The sequence below is a fragment of the Mchenga conophoros genome, linkage group LG15, assembly GCF_057382185.1.
Source record: "Mchenga conophoros isolate Kocher_MC1m ecotype Shallow Benthic linkage group LG15, M_conophoros_male_GT1.1, whole genome shotgun sequence".
Taxonomy (NCBI): domain Eukaryota; kingdom Metazoa; phylum Chordata; class Actinopteri; order Cichliformes; family Cichlidae; genus Mchenga; species Mchenga conophoros.
Genome location: NC_140540.1, coordinates 5,373,083 through 5,391,564, shown reverse-complemented (window position 1 = coordinate 5,391,564; position 18,482 = coordinate 5,373,083). Strand labels below are relative to the sequence as shown.

At 40.0% G+C, this 18,482-nt stretch overlaps 3 protein-coding genes across 4 annotated transcripts; 1 reads left to right on the top strand and 2 right to left on the bottom strand.

The window, feature by feature from the left end:
• The first annotated feature begins 4,865 nt into the window (after window positions 1-4,865).
• Window positions 4,866-7,003, top strand: fkbp3 (FKBP prolyl isomerase 3). Its single transcript, XM_085247019.1, has 7 exons — window positions 4,866-5,006; window positions 5,274-5,375; window positions 5,452-5,553; window positions 5,921-6,056; window positions 6,213-6,280; window positions 6,354-6,451; window positions 6,680-7,003. The coding sequence occupies exons 1-7, from the start codon at window positions 4,902-4,904 to the stop codon at window positions 6,732-6,734; spliced, it is 666 nt and encodes a 221-aa protein (XP_085103145.1). The 5' UTR covers window positions 4,866-4,901; the 3' UTR covers window positions 6,735-7,003.
• A 452-nt stretch (window positions 7,004-7,455) lies between these two features.
• On the bottom strand, window positions 7,456-9,109 carry faua (FAU ubiquitin like and ribosomal protein S30 fusion a). Its single transcript, XM_085247020.1, has 5 exons — window positions 9,012-9,109; window positions 8,254-8,335; window positions 8,021-8,165; window positions 7,811-7,866; window positions 7,456-7,678 (listed from the first exon to the last, which is right to left on the bottom strand). Exons 2-5 carry the CDS (start codon window positions 8,326-8,328, stop codon window positions 7,553-7,555), a joined length of 402 nt encoding a protein of 133 aa, XP_085103146.1. The 5' UTR covers window positions 8,329-8,335; window positions 9,012-9,109; the 3' UTR covers window positions 7,456-7,552.
• A 1,481-nt stretch (window positions 9,110-10,590) lies between these two features.
• prpf39 (PRP39 pre-mRNA processing factor 39 homolog (yeast)) lies at window positions 10,591-17,785 on the bottom strand. 2 transcript variants are annotated; one of them, XM_085247157.1, is made up of 15 exons: window positions 17,664-17,785; window positions 15,943-16,383; window positions 15,450-15,643; window positions 15,189-15,314; window positions 14,881-14,999; window positions 14,578-14,745; window positions 14,014-14,194; window positions 13,485-13,592; window positions 13,230-13,394; window positions 12,635-12,761; window positions 12,227-12,495; window positions 11,900-12,084; window positions 11,702-11,785; window positions 11,328-11,439; window positions 10,591-11,217 (listed from the first exon to the last, which is right to left on the bottom strand). In XM_085247157.1, the coding sequence occupies exons 2-15, from the start codon at window positions 16,349-16,351 to the stop codon at window positions 11,128-11,130; spliced, it is 2,337 nt and encodes a 778-aa protein (XP_085103283.1). In that variant the 5' UTR covers window positions 16,352-16,383; window positions 17,664-17,785; the 3' UTR covers window positions 10,591-11,127. The 2 variants fall into 2 exon arrangements, with proteins under 2 accessions (XP_085103283.1, XP_085103284.1); XM_085247158.1 differs by having other exon boundaries at window positions 11,711-11,785.
• Window positions 17,786-18,482: the final 697 nt, after the last annotated feature.

The following is an 18,482-nucleotide window of genomic DNA, read 5'->3' as shown; positions in this document are numbered from 1 at the left end:
TTAAAGACATGCTCTCGCAGTCCTGAGTGAGGCAGGTGAACTCAGCTCGCCATATGGCTTAGAGGGAGCTTATTAGGCTCTGAGGCAAAAAACACATTATCCACAGTGGACCAAGGCCACCTAGGGATGATTTCCATTACGAAAGCCTTTAATTCTGTTGGTATAAGTAGGAGAAAAGGGGGGGAGAGAAAAGTAATACTTTAGCAGAGGAGCTGCACTCTGGCCGCTTGGCTCGTGCAGGGATGGATGACTGGCAGCGAAGGTGAAGTGTGATTAATTATCTGAGCGCACTTATGTAAGTTATTACACTGTAGATACAAACAAATGACTCCCTGCTCGACCTAACTCCTCTCGTCTCTCTCTCATCGCATTATTACTGAAAGAAATTCCACATATTAAACTGACCCCGTGATAAAACAAAAACAAGCAAAACATCAACATCAGGCATTTATAACACAAACAGAGAATGAACACCATCCAGCCAGACAGTGATTTGTTGACCCTGTTGCACTGTTTTCCCCTCACTATGTTACTTATTTACACTTTTTTATGGCACTTATTATTGTTGTGCTTTTCAACTGGCTGAATCGTTTTCCCTCCTGCCAAGACTCATTATAAACCTTATATCCAGAAACTACCTTTTTATTTATTTATTTTTTGTAAATGTGGAGATAAATCTGCCTCGCCATATCAACACTATGCCCATAGTGACCCCTTGAGGTTCAATGCTGGAACTACAGTCAGACTGAACCATTAGACAGATTTGGTGTTTTGCATCTTGTCCTAGCAGATAAGATACATGTGTCACCCATCCATTTAAGTGTCTCTGTGGCCAAAGAGTTAACGTAACTCTGCTATAATTGTATTTAAAATTTGAACCTACAATATGTCTGAATCTCTTTACTTTTTAAAATGCCTTCAAACTCCTGGGCTCTCTGTCATATGTAATAATTTTGGTAAATGGGCTGGTTCTTATATAGCTTTACTACTCTGCTTGAGCAATTCAATCAATTTAGTTCAGTTTTATTCATATAGTCCCAAATTACATCAATAGTACCCTCAAGCAAGCACTTGGCAACAGTGGGAAGGAAAAACTCCCTTTTTTAATAGGAAGAAACCTGCAGCAGAACCAGGCTCAAGGAATGGTGGCCATCTGCCACAAGCAGTTGGGGGTGAGGGAAGGACAGAGGATACACTGTGAAAGAGAGCCAGGGATTAGTAATAACTAACAAGCACTCTAAGCACTTTATACAAGCTTTCTATCTAACATTCACACTCCAGTGAATGCTTAGGGAGCGACTCAGGGTTCACCACCATGACCAAAGATGTTTTGGGAGTGCATACTAGAGCAGCCAGTGATCAAACCACCAAACTTTTAATTAGCAGATGACCCGCTGTACCTCTCTCTTCCCCTATAGTGTAGCTAGGACAGGCTCCAGCCCTCAAGTGACCCTGAATTATATGAGTGGAAGATAATGGACGGACAGACTGCTCCACCTCCTGACCCACAGCTGCCCCCAAAACAATCCAAAACTGTACCTTTATTTGCAAAATAAAGGTACAGTTTTGGATTGTTTGACTAATAACTCAACACTCTGGCTCTCATTCCACTTTTGGAAACTCTTGCAACTCCAAGTAAGCCTGCAGTCTTAGAGTGAAGTGCTCTGTTGGCATAATAGATTTTTTGTGTTAACTAATGTGAAAGAAAGCATCCCATGTGACATCCTTTTAAAAAAATTACGAGAGCTGAAAACTGGTCTGATGAAAGAAGCAAAAATTCTGCTGCAGTCTTTATGGTTTGGGTTGTACTCTCAATAAAACCAACAAAAAAGGAACTTCCTTCTAAAACTCATCAGAATGTACTTGTTCCCAGAAACAAAGGCTTTTCTCTGTAGGAAACTGTCAAAAAAGGGAAAGAAATTCACGCAATAGTGTGTTCTACTCCCTCTAGGAGAACAAATGTAAACTTGCTCCAGTTCAGACTCAAACGGAAAATGTTAGACCCTGGAACGAAACCTGAGCAGGAGGACAAGCATATATTAATCTCTAGCTTAGGAAACAGACATCTCACAGGTCCCCAGCTGTCACCTTTATTAAATAACACCTGTACGAGCCGGTTCGCGCTGTTCTGTAAGGGAATATAACGCACAGTTGAATGACATCTTCCATTTTTCAGCAATTTCCAGCATCGAAAAGCTTTTATTTCTTAAAACAAGAACACTTGACAAGTTCAGAAAAAAAAGCATGTTTTTTTAGGATATAACTGAGCTCACAAAGGCTTCACTGAGTAGTGCACCTTGTAACGTGACTAACTGGCATTGCACACCATGCCACTGCTGTGTAGCCATTACAGGATGGTAGTGGATCCTGAAAATGGGCCTTTAAGCTTATGTAGCTCTTACATTCAAAATCATGAAAATAATTAATTAATCAATCATTGTTGGCAGCATTTCTAATCAATTTCATGTCATAATAGACAAAAGAAAATAGAAAAGAAAAGAGGCGACATTCAAAGATAAAGCTGTTCCAAATCTGACAGAACAAGTGTTAGAGGGAGTTTAACTAAGGACACACTTCTGCAAATATTACTGCAGGATTATATTGTTTGTAATCTCCGTGCTGAGGGGCACATCTAAGAGAATGTGTATCGCTTGTCTCTATAACCTGTAGATGTGAAGAGCTCTCAGGAGCTGCATCAAATTAAATTCCTCCCTCACTTGATATGTGAGCTCATTTAAGCTTCTCGGCTTTGCTTGTGCAAAAAAAATGAAATAAATAAATAATTTAAAAAACTTTATCGCAAAGCAACGCGCCAGACGTGAACCTCAGGTGTTTTTTCTTTCTTTTTTTCTCCCCAAACTTCCTGCGATAAAAGTTTCATCCACACACTTCTGAACTCTTAGAGAAAAGATTACTGAATAAAAAATAAACCGTATCTGAAGATGAAAAACCGAGAGTGGCCAAGTGAGACGTGCACATGACAGATTCAGGATGTCACCTGTAAAATGAAATAAAAATGTATTTATTTTTTAAACACACAGTATCAGGAGGCAAGTAAGCTCAATTTATTCTGGATTTTCCCCCTTTTTTACAGATTTCCTTTCTTTTTCTTTATGCCAACTTATCTCTGCAGTTTGCACTATTGTAACAATCCTTCCCTCCCGGGCAATAAAGGAGAAGGAATGAGACCTGAGAGATTTCCTCTAAAGAGATAATTATCCCTCTCCTCTTCCTTGTGAGCTTTTCATCCAGTGTCCCTCTTGTTGCCAGGAAACCAACCAGGGTAAAGACTCTTCGCAACCCTGCTCTCCAGCTGAATGTAGCGGTGGAAAATCGTTATCATCTCGCTGCTTTTCGAGGCTGTTGATAAATAGGAGATAGCGAGGACAGTCACGGGACACGTGTGAGGCCTTTTGAAGCTGCGCTCTCACTGTCGGTGAAGGTGATTTCGAGGCGTACGGACAGGGTGTAATAGATGAGGTCGGCGTGTTCGCTCTGAGAGAGACATCACAAACGCGAGAGGGGGGTCTTTGCTGTAAGTCATCCACATCTAAGTCCTTATGTGGGATAACCCTGTGCCTGGTTGGGAAGTGTGTAGTTAGACTGAGAGCACCTACAAGAGAAAGACCATAACCAGAACATATCAAATGTTCTTTACTTGTGGCTACTTGTCTATATTGCTGCACTCGTCTTAATTACATTGGTTTAACCTGTGAAACGTGAACACATAAGATAAGGAGCACCAGTCTTCCAAAAAACAGAACACTCCTCTTTTGATGTTTTCATGGCGAAGCAGAGTGCTGTCCAACCATGGATGACCACAGTATGAAATATACATCATTTTCATACTTATCAAACTGGTCATCCTGAAATGAAAGAACACTTCCATCATTAGAGGATAACAGGGACCATTCAGAACAACTTTACATTGACTTGTAGTGGCCATTCTCTCTACAGGGACAGGTGACCTGAACCATGCCGGTAAAATGCTCCCAGGAGCATAACACTGTAATGAGACAGCAGGAAGAGCAGTTGTTGTCTTTAAAGTAGCCAATATGGAGACAGATAAACAGATAAAGGAAACCTGTTTCCCACAAGCCTACATTTAGTGGCTCCGGCTATTCGGGGGGAGCTACTTTGAAAATGGAAGCAAATGACATCAATCCCCCTGAAAAATACGGAGGAAGAAGAGTCCCAATGCACAGGAAGTTTAAGTGGGGTATTCAATAGATGTGTTGCTCTGTAGACTGTGTTGCATCTCTTCCACTGCAGACGGTCAAAAGATTTAAAAAAGAAATGCTTAACACGCCCAAATGAACTATGCATGCAGGAAGTGATCTGTGTGCATTCTCTTGTTAATGTTATTGTGTGGAGGAGACACAGTTTGTTCTCGGTGTAACTGGATATATTAGATAAGTGCTTTAGTTATCTTGATAGAAGTCACGTGTGTAACTGCTGTCATATCTATTGGACAGTTAGTTGTCCACTAGACGGCGGTATACACATCAGGCAGTTATTTCAATATTGCGCTATATAATATATCCATCCATCCATCCATTCGCTTCCGCTTCTCCTTTTCAGGGTCGCGGGGGGCGCTGGAGCCTATCCCAGCTGTCACAGGGCGAGAGGCTATATAATATATATATTAATATATATGATGATAATATAAGCAATACAAATGTATCTTATATTTCTTCATTAAACTTTTATTCCGCGTTTCACGGCAAAATGTGCAGAAACGCATTTCTTATCGTGCACTCGCAATAAAGGTCATCCGGGAAAAAATAAAAATACATTTAAAAATAGAATTAAAATTTTTTCATTGTAATTTGGTGTGAAAACGTTAAAACGCGGTTTTATATTGCGCACGGAGGTCAAAGTTCACTAGTTCGCCTCTCAAAATGGCGGCTGAGCCCACACGGGAATGGAGCGATGAGCAGCTCAAAAGTGATGATTTGTCCAAAAAAGACATAATAAAGTTCCTGCAGGACAATGCGGCCCACTCGGTATGTTTCTCCCTTTAGTCTCCTCGGGATTCCGGTTGGGATATCTGCAGGTTACCGGTTTGAATTCTCACTGTGAAGTGCAGCATGCAGCACGGCTAGCTCCGATGGGATGCTTTGCTTCAGCACAGCAGAGCACAATGTTCAGCACTATCTGCACATTAATACGAATGCAAACAGCTTCTCTTAGGCTTTGACCTGCGCAGCTCCTCGTGGCTTGAGCGCAAACGAGTTAAACTTTCTCCTTCTGTTCGTTTGTTGTTATTTCAGTTCCTCAACGAGCACAAGCTGCTCGGAAACATCAAAAATGTTGCCAAAACTGCAAAGAAAGAGCAACTGATTATCGCCTACGATCAGCTCTTCGAGAGCAAAGTAAGTCACGATTGTCATCCGCCTCGATGATGAACCTTGATAACGAACATAAAATGTGTAAACGTGTGATTTGCAGAGGTTTAAAGGCACAGAAGCAGTGGAAGAAGTGACGGAGAAGGTTAAAGCTGTGAAAGTCGAAGAAAAACCCAAAGATGTCAAGACAGAAGTTGTGGATGAGGTACTGATCCACACCATCAAATATCAACTTTTTAATATCATCATTTATATAAAGAAGGAGACCTATAATATGTTGTAATTTCTTTTGTCCATTCGCATATCCCACATGGGGATAAGTGTATTATAACCACGTGCATGATACTGATGCTCAATGTTGGTTAATGGGGGGGCGTGCAGATTTTGGTTGTGTAGATTATGGTTACTGGAGTGAAAAATTCAGGTGTACTCATGAAGACTCAAAAATGCTGTAATAATAATGTGAATTGGGAAATATTTTTTCATTGTATGCTAAAGTACAAAAGGCCGATTCTGGTGAGCACTCAGCGATTATTCACATTTATTGACTACTGCTTCATTACTTCTCTCAGGGTCCTCCAAAGTACACCAAATCAGTGCTGAAAAAAGGCGACAAGACAAACTTCCCAAAGAAGGGCGACACTGTGAGCTGCTGGTACACCGGAACCTTAGAGGATGGGACTGTCTTTGACACCAATGTTCCCACAGGTATGACCACATCGCACTCGTAAGGTGATGCTCTGTCGCTAGTCGTGCTTTTGCATTATTGAAAATGTTAAACTAAGTAATTTGTACTTTTTAGTTATGTAGATAAAATCTCTATGTAGCGATGAAGAATCTGTCCTTGTTGTCTTCGATCTGCAGGGGCGAAAAAGAAGAAACAGGCCAAACCACTCAGCTTCAAAGTCGGCTTGGGCAAAGTCATCAGAGGAGTAAGTTGCTCTGCTGTTGTCATTTAGTTTTCTGAACTTTTATTTCTATGTCTAATGTCTGTAATCATCACAGTGGGATGAGGCCCTACTGACAATGAGCAAGGGTGAAACTGCTCGATTGGAGATTGACCCTGAATGGGCTTATGGAAAGAAGGGCGTCCCTGAGTCCAAGTATCCTTTTTTCCCTCCCCTCTTTGGTATTTTGTACCCTGCGTGCATGTTTCATAAATATCGAAATATTTCTAAAGGGATGTGATGAAACTACACGAGCTGTCTGCACGTAAGGTCAGAGCTCAGCTTGTAATGTGGCTTGATTCTTGCTTATAACTGTCCTCCTTTATTGTTTTACACTAACATAATTAAATGAAAGCCAATTTTCCTTAACTCTACCTCTCCCAGAATTCCACCCAACGCAAAGCTGATTTTCGAGGTCGAGCTGGTGTCTGTGGATTAGCCCAAAGCATGCACTACATTTCAAGAATTCCCACCTAATTAAAGGCCTTGAGGTAGAGGGGGATATCAGCATGCGTCTTGGATTGCAATATTCCTGGGATGCCTGTGCTTTAGCATAGCATTACACATATACCAATTGGATTTTAAAAAAAAAGTTTGATTTGGACAACATGGAATGGCTTGTTAATAATGTACATATAAGAGACTGTGAAATGTTATCTTTTTGTTCTTTTGCATGTACAATGTCAGAAATAAATCATTTTCCCCAAATTTGTTCATTTCAGTTAACCGGTCACTGTACAGATTGCACCTGTCTACATCGTGTTCTTTAGCCTGAAGTCAACTGTATTAAGAGAACTAGTTTGTGTGGTGTACGAAGTACTAAAACCTCCCAGTAGTTTTATGCCAACTACTAATTGTTGTTCCTGGAAGATTTTAATAAGTTGTAAATACAAGACTTTGTGTCGCACCCATAAGGTGCGAGACCATTCTAAATATGTAAACTAAGGTATTCCATGTACAGTGATGCACGTCTTTAGGGTCTAAGCATCCAGTGTCTGAAGTTTAGCTTCAAAGCTAAATTTGCCAATTTTAGCTAGCATTAATTCCTAGAGACAGATGAACTTTGGCTCAAATACAGGACAATTGTCTTTATTAAGAAACCGCAAAGATTATTTGCTAAAGATCTAGATTTACATTGCAGGACAAATCACTCATCTAGACCAAGTCAAAATTGTTTTTATTTTGTACAGGATGACATTTAACTTGGTAAAAACTGACAGGTGATGATGCGGTTTCTCCTTTGGGGCAGTGAACCACTTAAGAGTTGGCATTGGGTCCCTTCTTCTTTCCGAAGGTGGGAACGACATTCACAAAGCGCCTGTTGTACTGGATGCGGCGCTTAGCACGGCCAGTCTTCTTCTTCTTCTTCTCCTGCTTATCAACCTGAAGAAAAATAAGTGGATTGGCATCATTGTAAAAGTGAAGTAAAAGCAGATGTAGTCTGTAGTATAGCTGAAGGCAGAGTCCCCCCAGAATTTTTTTTTGAAGAAGAAGAAGAGGTGAGGTTACACTTACTTTGGGAGTCTGTCCCCGCACTTTTCCGGCACGGGCCAGAGAGCCGTGAACCTTACCTGGTAAAGTGAAAGAGAGAAACAAAGATCATGCTATCAAGGTGGTTTTGTTAAGACAAACTATATTGGTGCCATCCTCGGTGTGCCAAGTTTTGAAGTCCCGAAGAAAACAAACATTCAAATATGTGAATAGCTACATGTCATGCACACATACCTCCCAGAAGTCTGCCAGCTACCTCCAGGGTGCAGTGCTCGGAGACACCGCAAGACACCAGAGAGGCATCATTCTCCAGAGGGCACCCAGCAAGCAGCAGCACCTGATCCTCAACCAGGAGACCTTCCAGAGCCTGGACATGAGCCTGGGACACAAACAGGTTTTCTCATAATAATCCTTTATTCAATATTGCCATTAATAAGGTACAATTTTTACACTGGTACAAGTTTTACCTTGATCTGGCCGACAGTCTCCTCTCCAGTCACCTCAAGGGTGTGAGTGTTCTGGCCACGTAAGAAAAGCTGCATCTTGATGCTGGGGGAAAAAAAGAAAAAAAAGGTAGGGCCAAGCATCTTTAGTCATGGATAAAACTTTTATTAGTTTTCATATAAAAGCATAACTGTAACGTCCAACTACCAACATAGCTATTTTATGTTTACTGGACTTGACTATATAACAAGGACTTTGACATCAATTACAATAACTGCTAATTAGGACATCTGATAAAACGCTGGCATCCCTTGAAAATGCTGTGTGCTTTACTTGGTGTGACAAGTAAAAATGTCTACCGTGACGATCATTGCGGAAACATACTTGCGGCATTAAAATTTATTATAACAAATCCCGACTACCAAACCTTCACTTTGCCTTCATACTTCATAGAATATGAAACCCACATATGATCCTCAAAGTAAATATCTCCGGTGGTAACCTGAAACTTATTAAAACTGTGGAGAAATAATGCACTACCAGCCGCCGGGAGCTGAACTGAAGCTTCTCCCGGGTCCTAGCCAAAGCTATGCTAACTTAGCTAGCCACATGGGGCACGCGTATGGTAAAAGTCCAGTAAAAACATATGAAATACACCTTCACTCGTCAATAAAAAGCCAAACTTATGGTTACGGATGACATATGTGCATCAATCGCAAGATAAAACATGTGACGACAAAGCCAAACTGGGAAATTTTTATTAAAAGTGCACAGCTCTCACCTCGTTTGATGCTAGTCGTGCAACGCTAGGCATAAAAAGGACTGTTTAAGGGTCTACACAGCGCATGTGCGGATTTACGTAACGCTCGTCGGACGCGGTGGCCACGCCTCTTGTACTTTGGTAGTGTCGCAGATTTATCTGTTCTAGTATAGCAGTTATATTTACGGGTTCATGTGATCTTCATAGGTTGTATTTATCTATTTTCTTTGATGTTTTGCAGAAATGCCTGCTCTACTGATATTTGTATTTTATTTTATTAAATTTTGTTTGTTTATTCTCACGGTGTCCTGTTTGTTAAGGTTTTGTTAAGTTTTGTTCTTGAAATTAACATTAACAAATATGGGGGAGAGGGGGGGGGGGGGGGTAAGTTTTTAAAACTGTTTGACTCATTAATATAATTAATATACACTAAATTATTCACGAAATCCTGGTCCTTGTGGTTTATACCAATGTCCCACAACCAACATCAAATTATGTCTTATGTATTATGTTTCATTTAATTATTTTTTTCTCCTACACTTCAGTATTACTGACTGCACATGGAGAGGGTTATATACTCGTCATATTCTTGTGTTTATTTCTTTACAAAAAATACTAAAAAGTTTGTTTGAATATGAGTGGATAATAGTCCTGGGGTGGCATGTCAGCATGTGACTCCCATGGCAATAACAATATTCTGTTACCTTCAGCAATGATTTCAGTGGTTTAAGTGTGGCTCATTTTCACATAAGGATCAAAACGATAGTTCATTTGTATAATTTCAGCCAACTGCTAAACAGTGATATACTTTTTGAGAAGGTTTTGGGTTTTTTTGTTTTTTGCTGTGAAGCAGCACCAGTACAGAGCTCATGTGATGCTGAGATTAGAGCTTCATTTTTACAGAAACACAAAAGTGGCATGAGAACATCTCATTTATCTTTGAGCTCATATTTACCACAAAAGATTCTTCATCCTACTACATTGTAACTGTTCTACATGTTAACTTTGTCATATATCTAGATGTAATGTGTATTTATCTTTGAGAAAATCTATTATGCTTACTTTGTATGTTCATATCAAACCTCAAAACCCCTGAACTTTATTTTTGTCTTCTATGACAGTTTTTGCCTGAAACACAGCTGGAAAAAAAGTTTAATTTCAATCCTTCAAAAACCACTCGAGCTTCAGCTTGACTAGCAATGCTTTTTGCACATTATTGGGGTATGTTGTGGGTGAAAATGTTTTCATATAAAATGTACTCATAATTATTGTCGTAAAGTGTAATTATTGAATGAGTTGCCAATGAACAACAAAATGTAAATTAAGGTTTTTTTGTTGTTTTTAAAGGCAGTTACCGTGTATACTGTTATATTCAGTTACCGTGGCTCAGTGCAGCATCTAGAAATGCTTGTCAGGGATTTCAGCTTTTGTGGAAACCCATTATTCAAATATATTTCATATTTTAATTACATTCCCGCCTATTGAATATTGGAAAGGAAAAGTTGTTTTACTTTGAATGACAGTAAAAGTGTAAACTAAACAGCTAATGACAATATTCATTCTAGCCCTTTGTGAATTATTTAAAACAAAACAAAAAACATTTAAGGATATCAATCTCTTTATTATGAAATCAAGTCAAAATAAAAAACAAGGAACTCTTTGTTGCTCTTTAGGGAAACATAACCATGAGTTATTACAAATCTTTGTGATTGGGGGGGAAGAATGATGACAGATACATTAATGAAAGCTTCCCCTTACAAGTTCTTTAACACAAAGACAGAGAGCAAACTAAGTCATCTGGCCTAGAAATTCCAAAAAGAAAAAGCCTTTGTCACACAGGGAAAAAATAAATCTGCCTTAACAAATAACATGCATTCAAGAACCCCAAAAAGAAGCCAGTGCTGGAGAGAATGACTGTAGCAATTAAAGAACTGATAACTGCTAAAGAGGGCCAAATATACTTCTATCAAGAGCTACAATATGTGGTAAAGTTGATTAGCACACTGTGAACCAGCGAAAAGGGGAAGAAATAAAACAAAAGAACAAAGCTTTTTGAAATCTCCATGACGTCTTGGTAAGAAGCCCCGTCCCAAGATGTAAGAAGGTCAAATGGATGGTCAGGCCACTATGTTGTCCATCATGTAGAAGGAGGGGGGTAGTACTGGTTATACTGGGCATACTGGTTGTATTGCCCCCAGGAGTTTTGTCCCCAACCACCGTACTGTTGCTAAAGAGAAAAGTGGGGGGAGGGGGTTAGAAGGGCTGTAACTGACCACACATACTTCTTGTGACAAACTAATTTCTAAGTGCTGTAAATGTAACTGATCTGTAACCCACCTGGTACCAGTTATAGTTGTAGGCAGAGGCATTTGCCTGCATGTCAGTCATGTTTGCTACAGCACCAGAGCCGTCATCCACACGCTGCCTCTTAGCATCAGGTTCCTGAGAGCTGGAGAGGTAAAGTTTAAATTAGTAAGATCCAGCTTATAGCTGACAAATGAAACAGCAGTTACAGCCAAGTTTGTTGTTTTTACTGTTGTTCTAACCAATTTGTAGATTTTCACTGAGATATCAAGAAATACAAGACGCTCTAGAAAATAGACTAGTAGTAGTCGTCACATGTGTCTTTCTAAAACCTTGTTAGAAGGGGGTGTGAAAATTTTCTGAAAGTGTTTGTGGGGATGTGATGGACGCTGCGTTTCATTAACCACCTGTCATACCCGTTCTCGGCCTTCCTCTTTGTCGATTCATTTTCTTTTTGTAGTTTCTGTTGTTCTTCATAGGCAGCAACAAGGCTGAAAGATGTAAAAGAATAAACATGACTCTTTACAAAAAAAAACAAAAAAAAAAACAAACAAAACAAAGAATGAATGTATTCATTTCTCCCTTTACCACTAAAAACAACTTACGCATTAATATCGCTGCCAAAGTCTTCAAGAAACTCAACTTTGCGCTGGGCAAAGAGGAGTCGTGATTCAAGAGGCATTGGGCTATTCAGGGCTCGGTCAAAACAAGCCAAGATCTCTGCCTCATTCTGGGTCACATCTCGATTGTATTCCAGCTCAAGCAGGTTTAGATACAGTTTTGGACTCGTCTACAAAAACCACAAAACACACAATTTAGTTGACAACTAGTGCAACACAGTTATATTTATCATGTGAACAGAATTCATTGCAAGAGAAACACAACCAATGCTATAATGTGTTGACCATCTGATATAGTCAACCCTCTCTCACCTGGTCTTTTTCAATAGCATCCAGAAGCACCTTCCTCGCCTTGCCCAGACTCCTCTGCACCTTCATCAGCTGCCTGGCCAGCTTCACAGCATAGAACGATGTCTCAGTAGCATTCTTCGCAGACTCCATCGCCTCCCTCAACAGCGCCTCAGCTTCCTCCAAGTTTCCGTGGCGACGCTCCAGGCTGACCCTCCGAAGGCGCACCATGGCGAGACCTGGGATCGATGCCTCCAGGGACTTCAGGATGCTCTGAGCCTCCTCTATGCTGCCTGGGTTAAAAAAGAAGAAAAAAGAAAGAGGAATGTCAGCTGAGCAGTTTTCCACATTTGTTTCTTATTCATGATCTCCATGCTTTATGTTGCTTTTGCATTTAATTTGCATGCTGCTTTGACTGACTAAGGTACTCACCCTGCTGCTCCTCAAAGGCTGCCCACAGCAGGTGGATGGCTGGTTTCTTGGGCAGATGGACGGTACACGCCTTCTTGTAGACATGTCTCACACCCTCAGTGCTGTATCCCTCTAGATATTTTGCATACTTCAGAGTGAAAAAGAGAAAGCAAGTTGGAAGAAAGCCAGGAGAGGACAGAGGAAAAAAAAAAAAAAAAAAAAAAAAAAAAAAGAAAGAAAGAAAGAAAGAAAGAAAGAAAGAAAGGCAAAAGAGACAAGACATTTTTAAACTACATTTTGAGTTCACAGACAGGCAATTTCTTCATTGACAAGATCGTTTTTAGAAATTTTCTGTGTAAACCCATCAGCACCTTCATGGAACCAATTAGATAAGTTTCTGTAAGGTAGTGGGAGACGAAGAAGATGCAACGTAGTAGTTGGCATATGCTGCAGTCAAATCTTGTGTGGCAAGCTGGCCATCCCCTAATACAACAGATACAGTCACATATCAACGTTACACGCAAAGAGTGCAGGACTGTGTCGATGTGATATCATCGTTGATGGGGGAAGTGCAGGGAGGTAGCAGGAGTGTCGGAAAGGCTCAAGGTCACTTTACCTTGATCCAAAACTCCTCATAGAGAGCGCAGGCGATCAGGCATCTTTCGAAGAGAACCACCACACGCTCCGGAGTCCCATTCTCAATTTCGAACTCCAAGTACTCCTTCCAGTTGTTCAGTTGAGTCTTCTCCAAGGCTTTGACGTGGAAGTACGGTCTCTTAATCTAAAGAAACACAAATTGATTAGTTTGATAGTAATGAGGGGGGGACTGAAAGAATAAAACATCAGTAAGGGAAAAAAAAACAAGACCCACCCCTTCTTCAAAGGCCCAGCGCTTGCTGACTTCGTGTTCATTGTGGTTGAAAACTTCCTGCCGCACCTCAATCACCTTGTGGCGCATGTTCTCAATCTCCGTCACTCTCTACATACAAACACACAGACAAAAACAAGGTTAGCACCCTTATTTGTGCTTCTCCGTATCACATTCTCCACTTGATGTAAAAACTTCTATTCCTGCAGCCAACGATTTACATCACCAGAGATAAGAAGCCTGCAGAGGGGAGAAGTATTTATGCACCCTGCATATCAGCCACTGGGTATAGGTGCTGGGATCAACGGGCCCCGGGTGATCCTGTAAGTTTTAGGGCGAGTCCCTGACTGGATACCAACGTGAATCCCACCTGGCATTGATTGGCCTGGCTGCTGACATAAAGACACCTCTTCAAACCTAGGCAAATTATCTTTTCCCTTTCATCATGGATAACATCCAAGCTCCTGCTAACCCTGCAAGCAGCAATTTTATAAATTTTTTTCCCCTACGGGATTGGCAGAGAAGGTTTTACCTTAGCAGGATCCGCAAGATCCTCTGTACCAGGTGGAAGCTCCTCCTGAGCAACTTGTGACTCTCCACTGTCACCAACCATTCCCGACAGGCTGGCTTTAGAGAGCTCGAGCCTTAGCTGGACAAACTCCTCTTCTGACAAGAAGTGCCTGGGGTGATTAGTCTGCACATGGTCTTTGAACCTGCAGAGAGAAAAGAAAATGTCAGTGCACAGCTCTTTCATACAATGATGTTATAATTTTCAAAATGATTTGCACCATGACTATTTATTCCTTTACCAAAGCATGAAATCAACTTTCAGTTAAGCTGTTCAAGATGGAAGATTAAGCAAAACCAACCAAGCAGACCATGGGCAGAGGTAGAAACTATTATTTGTGCAGTTCCAAAACAAACATTTCAAGACTGCAGAACAGGATATGTCCATCACTGGGTTTGGGGCTTTGTAATTTTAAAAACTTTATAATTTTAAAAACTTTATATTTGCCTTTTATGATGATTTTAATAACACACTCCTCAAGTGAATGCAAACTTTCAAACAAATCTGGAAACTGTTCTTTTACTGTACCTCTGGAAGTGCTGGGAATACAGCTGGGTTGGAATGCCCAAGATGCGGTCATAGATGGCGGTGACGTTACCCAACTTCTGCTGCTCTGTCTCCCAGTTTATGAAGGATTCCCACAAACGGTCTGAGCGAAAGTCAGTGCCTGCTGCAAGCACTGCATGCTCATAGGAGCTAATAGGAAAACAAAAAAGGAAAAAAGATTCATGAAATGTCTCATTAACTCATTAACATTTGAGAAGAAAGTAAAACAGTAGAGTGTGTGTGTGTGTGTCTATATATATATATATAAATAAAGACTTTACTCACGCTCGAATGCGCCCCTCAGTCTCTGGGTCATTAGGATCAGAATTCTCTTTGATGAAGGTCAAATAGTGGATCCACAGGTCGACACTGAGAGGGATGACCTGCAAACCTCTTCTGTACACCTTGGAAAAAAATAAATAAAATGAGTTTGTTCATAAAAGTCTGAGTTTTTATGCCCCAAATTTTGGTTCTTAACAGATTATTCTAGCTGGTCAGTTATTGATGACACAGAAAAGCAGGCACACCAAGTTAAAAAAAAAAAAAAAAAAAAAAGAGCAACACGTGTACAAAAGTACAAGAGGCATACTTACTTCTTCTGCAACTTGTACATTGCCATGCTTTTTCTCAATATCTGCATACTTCTTCCAGTAGCCATAGCAGTAGGGGTAACGTAGGAAAAACACATCAAATGCCTTCCTCACTGCTGTAAGGACATTCTGTAAAGAAGCAGAAAGACCAAATTGCAACAATTTAACCACCTCTTTTTAGCATTACAAGTAATTTCTGTTCAAATTTATTGGACAAGAATATATTTTCACTCAGTTTTGTAAATGTGTGTGCCTTCTGTTTACCTCTTGTTCTACATACTGCAGCAGATAGACCCACGCATTGAAATCTTCTGGGTTTTCCTCAACTCCCTTAAAAAGCTTTTCAAACTCTGAGGGCAGTTCAGGATCTGTAGGAACAGCTGCTTCTTCTGTTGTTTCTTTGGATGGGTCTTCTAGCTCCATGCCATCCTCTGCCACCTGTGTAGCCTCTGTCCCATCTAGAGAAGTTGACAAGGAATCATCAAGTGAGTTTAACTACAAAATTACAGTTTATGATTTGTGCATAATGTGTCATTTGTTGACAGTTTTCTTTTCAATAAATTAGTTACTGTAAGCACCGACAGAAAAAAATAGAGAGAGACACTATGCTGATTCTACACAGTACCTTTCTTGGTTGCTTGTTGAAAACTAGCTAAATCTTACGACGTTACACTAACAATTGGACCAGAGTCAACTTCATGACTAAGCATTTATTATTAAATCAATTGAGCCAACTGAAAAACAAGTTTTAAGTTACCTTGACTGTCAGTCTGTCCAATGGATTCAGACTCAATATTCATGTCCTGGCTGCAAGGCTCAGACCCTACAGGTTCTGTTGCTTGCTGTGCATCTTCTGTGGGCTGTGGAGGGGGAGGAGGTGGCGGTGGTGGAGGTGGGTGTTCTTGGAAGAGCTGAGCATTGGCAAGTTGAAATTGTTCCACAGCCTTCTCCACAGATCCCAGATCTGTGGAATTCATTTGCTGACCCGGTTGTTGCTCTTGTCCCATGGCATCCTGAGACACATCTGAATCCTCAGGCAAGACATTGGAGAGAGGCTCTGGAGCAACCTGGTCTACTGACCAGTCAGTCGCTTGGCCTACGACAGGAAGGTCTGGAAGAAAGGCATCCCCATTGCTCTCCATGGCAGGGGACTCAGTATCCAGCATTCCAGGAAATGTACCCTCTGAGATTTTCAGGTCTGTTGGGACAGAAAAAAAGTAAAGACAAACTCAGGAAAAAGAAAATAGATTTTTCCACACACCGAATACTATTACAGTTTACTGAAATATTAATGGTTTGTACAACTTAACAAAAAAAAAAAACTAAGAAAACTAGCTCTGAAATAAGCTAAAGTATTCCCACCATTTAAATAAATCAATAAATAAAAACATCCACTGAGTTTCCAATAATTTCTTTAAAAATACGCACTTAATGATACTAGTCAGGACAGCACAAAAACAATGTCAAGTACAATTATAATAAGGAACTTGGTGCCTAAAATAAACAAGTAAGAAATATCCAAGTGTGAACTGCAGTTATAGGTAAAATATCTACAAACAAGAAATTACTTTCAACTCACAATTTAAGCCAGTTTAGTTCTGACAAAGAATTTTCCACAACTATTGACAACGTGCTGTATTTTAAACTTGCCATGAACCTTCACTACTTAAAATGATACTTATAAATCTGACGCAACACGACGCATGTTTTTCGTTTCAAACTATTTTTTTTTATTTTACTTCCTTTACGCCTAAAGGGGTCAACCCTAGTAAAAACAGCCGCTAAAGCAACAGTTTACTTCCTTGTTCTAACATTAAACCAGTGCCAGTTTAAGCTTCAGCCCTAATTTAACTACTAAAAATAATTCCGCGTACTCGGTTGCTTACTCTTAGCTTCTCGCTTAGCTACCTTAATACTAAAGTTGTTTTCTTTTTTAATTTTACTTTGGGGATTTTTTTTTTTTTTTTTTTTTAAATGCAATATTTCCTTTAAAAAACGAGTAGCTTTAGCTTTGTTTGCTCCTCGAGGCCTTGTTGTTGCCGGGAGGTCTTTTCCATGATCAAAGTTCAATCAGAAGTTAGGCCTGGCGCCCGTCTATCTCAAATAAGTATAATAGTAGAGGTCGAGGCATGTTTCGTGTACGCGCTTGCTTAGTACGGTCCAACACAAACTATTCGTCTTTAATTAAGTATCTACATTTTTCATCGATTCTTTACGTTGATAGCAACGTTTACAGAATAGCGAATAGGAAACTGTTACATACATCGTAACTAGGACATTTACATGTACAGCCTTTGCTTAGGCCTCCAGGAAATAGTCGGTAGCAGTTAGCTAACAGCAGCACGTTAGCTAACAGGCTAATGTTACCCATTTCGCCACTAGCGATTGTTAAATTCGTTACTAACCAGATAAAACCAAATCAACAAATAAAAATACGTTTAAGAATCTTATCCGTATCTGTTGCGTCAATTTACTTACCCCCGTGGACTTGAGTGCAGCTTTTGAATTCACTTTATCTACACTATTGCGACCGGCCGCGTTTCGCATACCATTCTTAAGTTGGAGGAAGATGAGAGGGACAGTGTACGCATGCCCAGTCGAACTACCACCCACCAGCGACGGCGCGCTATTCGTTGTTCTTGATGTCTTGCCAATTTACATTTTATGATGAAATTAAAATGCAGAAACAATATTTTGAAGTTAGCCCATAGCTTTTGTGAATTCCTCCAGAAGTAATGAAATAAATAAATACATTTCCTGCAGTTGCAGTGTTTGTTAAAAGTGCTGCATATAAACCCTACATATTTTAGTGTACACACACTGACACAAGAATTCAACCGCTTTTAAACCGCATGACGCAATATTAAACGTGAGCTCTAAATCTTCTGTGGCTTTTGTACAATACGTTACACTGCATTGAATTTTTTTGAAAGTAACACTCTTTACTTTTATTAATAAAAAAACAAACATTTACAATCAACCAAGCTTTATACCACTTTATACTTCCATACAATAAATCCCCCAAACAACTTCTCTAGGTATAGAATTACATTTTGTATTTCACTTTTATTATATTTATTAAAGCATTTCGTTTTATTAAACAAACCACTATTGATCTAATTAATCACTTGGGACTCAGCAAGCTGCAGCAAGCAGGTAAAGTCAGGTAGGTCTGGTACTGTTGTGTGGGAGCTTTCTAGTTAACCTAACCCAGCTATGTGCCAGTAAAGGTGTTATTAGTTTTATTACTATATTTTCATTTAGACTTTGTCCCTAGTCAGCATCACTTCGTCACAA

What these genes read in the sequence shown, in the direction of transcription:
- fkbp3 (XM_085247019.1), top strand. Translation starts at nt 4,902, where the DNA reads ATGGCGGCTGAGCCCACACGGGAATGGAGCGATGAGCAGCTCAAAAGT. An exon ending in AGGACAATGCGGCCCACTCG is followed by an intron (nt 5,007 to 5,273) that starts GTATGTTTCTCC and finishes TTGTTATTTCAG; the next exon opens with TTCCTCAACGAGCACAAGCT. An exon ending in TGACACCAATGTTCCCACAG is followed by an intron (nt 6,057 to 6,212) that starts GTATGACCACAT and finishes TTCGATCTGCAG; the next exon opens with GGGCGAAAAAGAAGAAACAG.
- faua (XM_085247020.1), bottom strand. Translation starts at nt 8,328, where the DNA reads ATGCAGCTTTTCTTACGTGGCCAGAACACTCACACCCTTGAGGTGACT. An exon ending in AGACTGTCGGCCAGATCAAG is followed by an intron (nt 8,166 to 8,253) that starts GTAAAACTTGTA and finishes TTTGTGTCCCAG; the next exon opens with GCTCATGTCCAGGCTCTGGA. An exon ending in TGCGGGGACAGACTCCCAAA is followed by an intron (nt 7,679 to 7,810) that starts GTAAGTGTAACC and finishes ATTTTTCTTCAG; the next exon opens with GTTGATAAGCAGGAGAAGAA.
- prpf39 (XM_085247157.1), bottom strand. Translation starts at nt 16,351, where the DNA reads ATGCTGGATACTGAGTCCCCTGCCATGGAGAGCAATGGGGATGCCTTT. An exon ending in TGGACAGACTGACAGTCAAG is followed by an intron (nt 15,644 to 15,942) that starts GTAACTTAAAAC and finishes CAACTTCTCTAG; the next exon opens with ATGGGACAGAGGCTACACAG. An exon ending in AGCCTTTGAGGAGCAGCAGG is followed by an intron (nt 12,496 to 12,634) that starts GTGAGTACCTTA and finishes TTTTTAACCCAG; the next exon opens with GCAGCATAGAGGAGGCTCAG.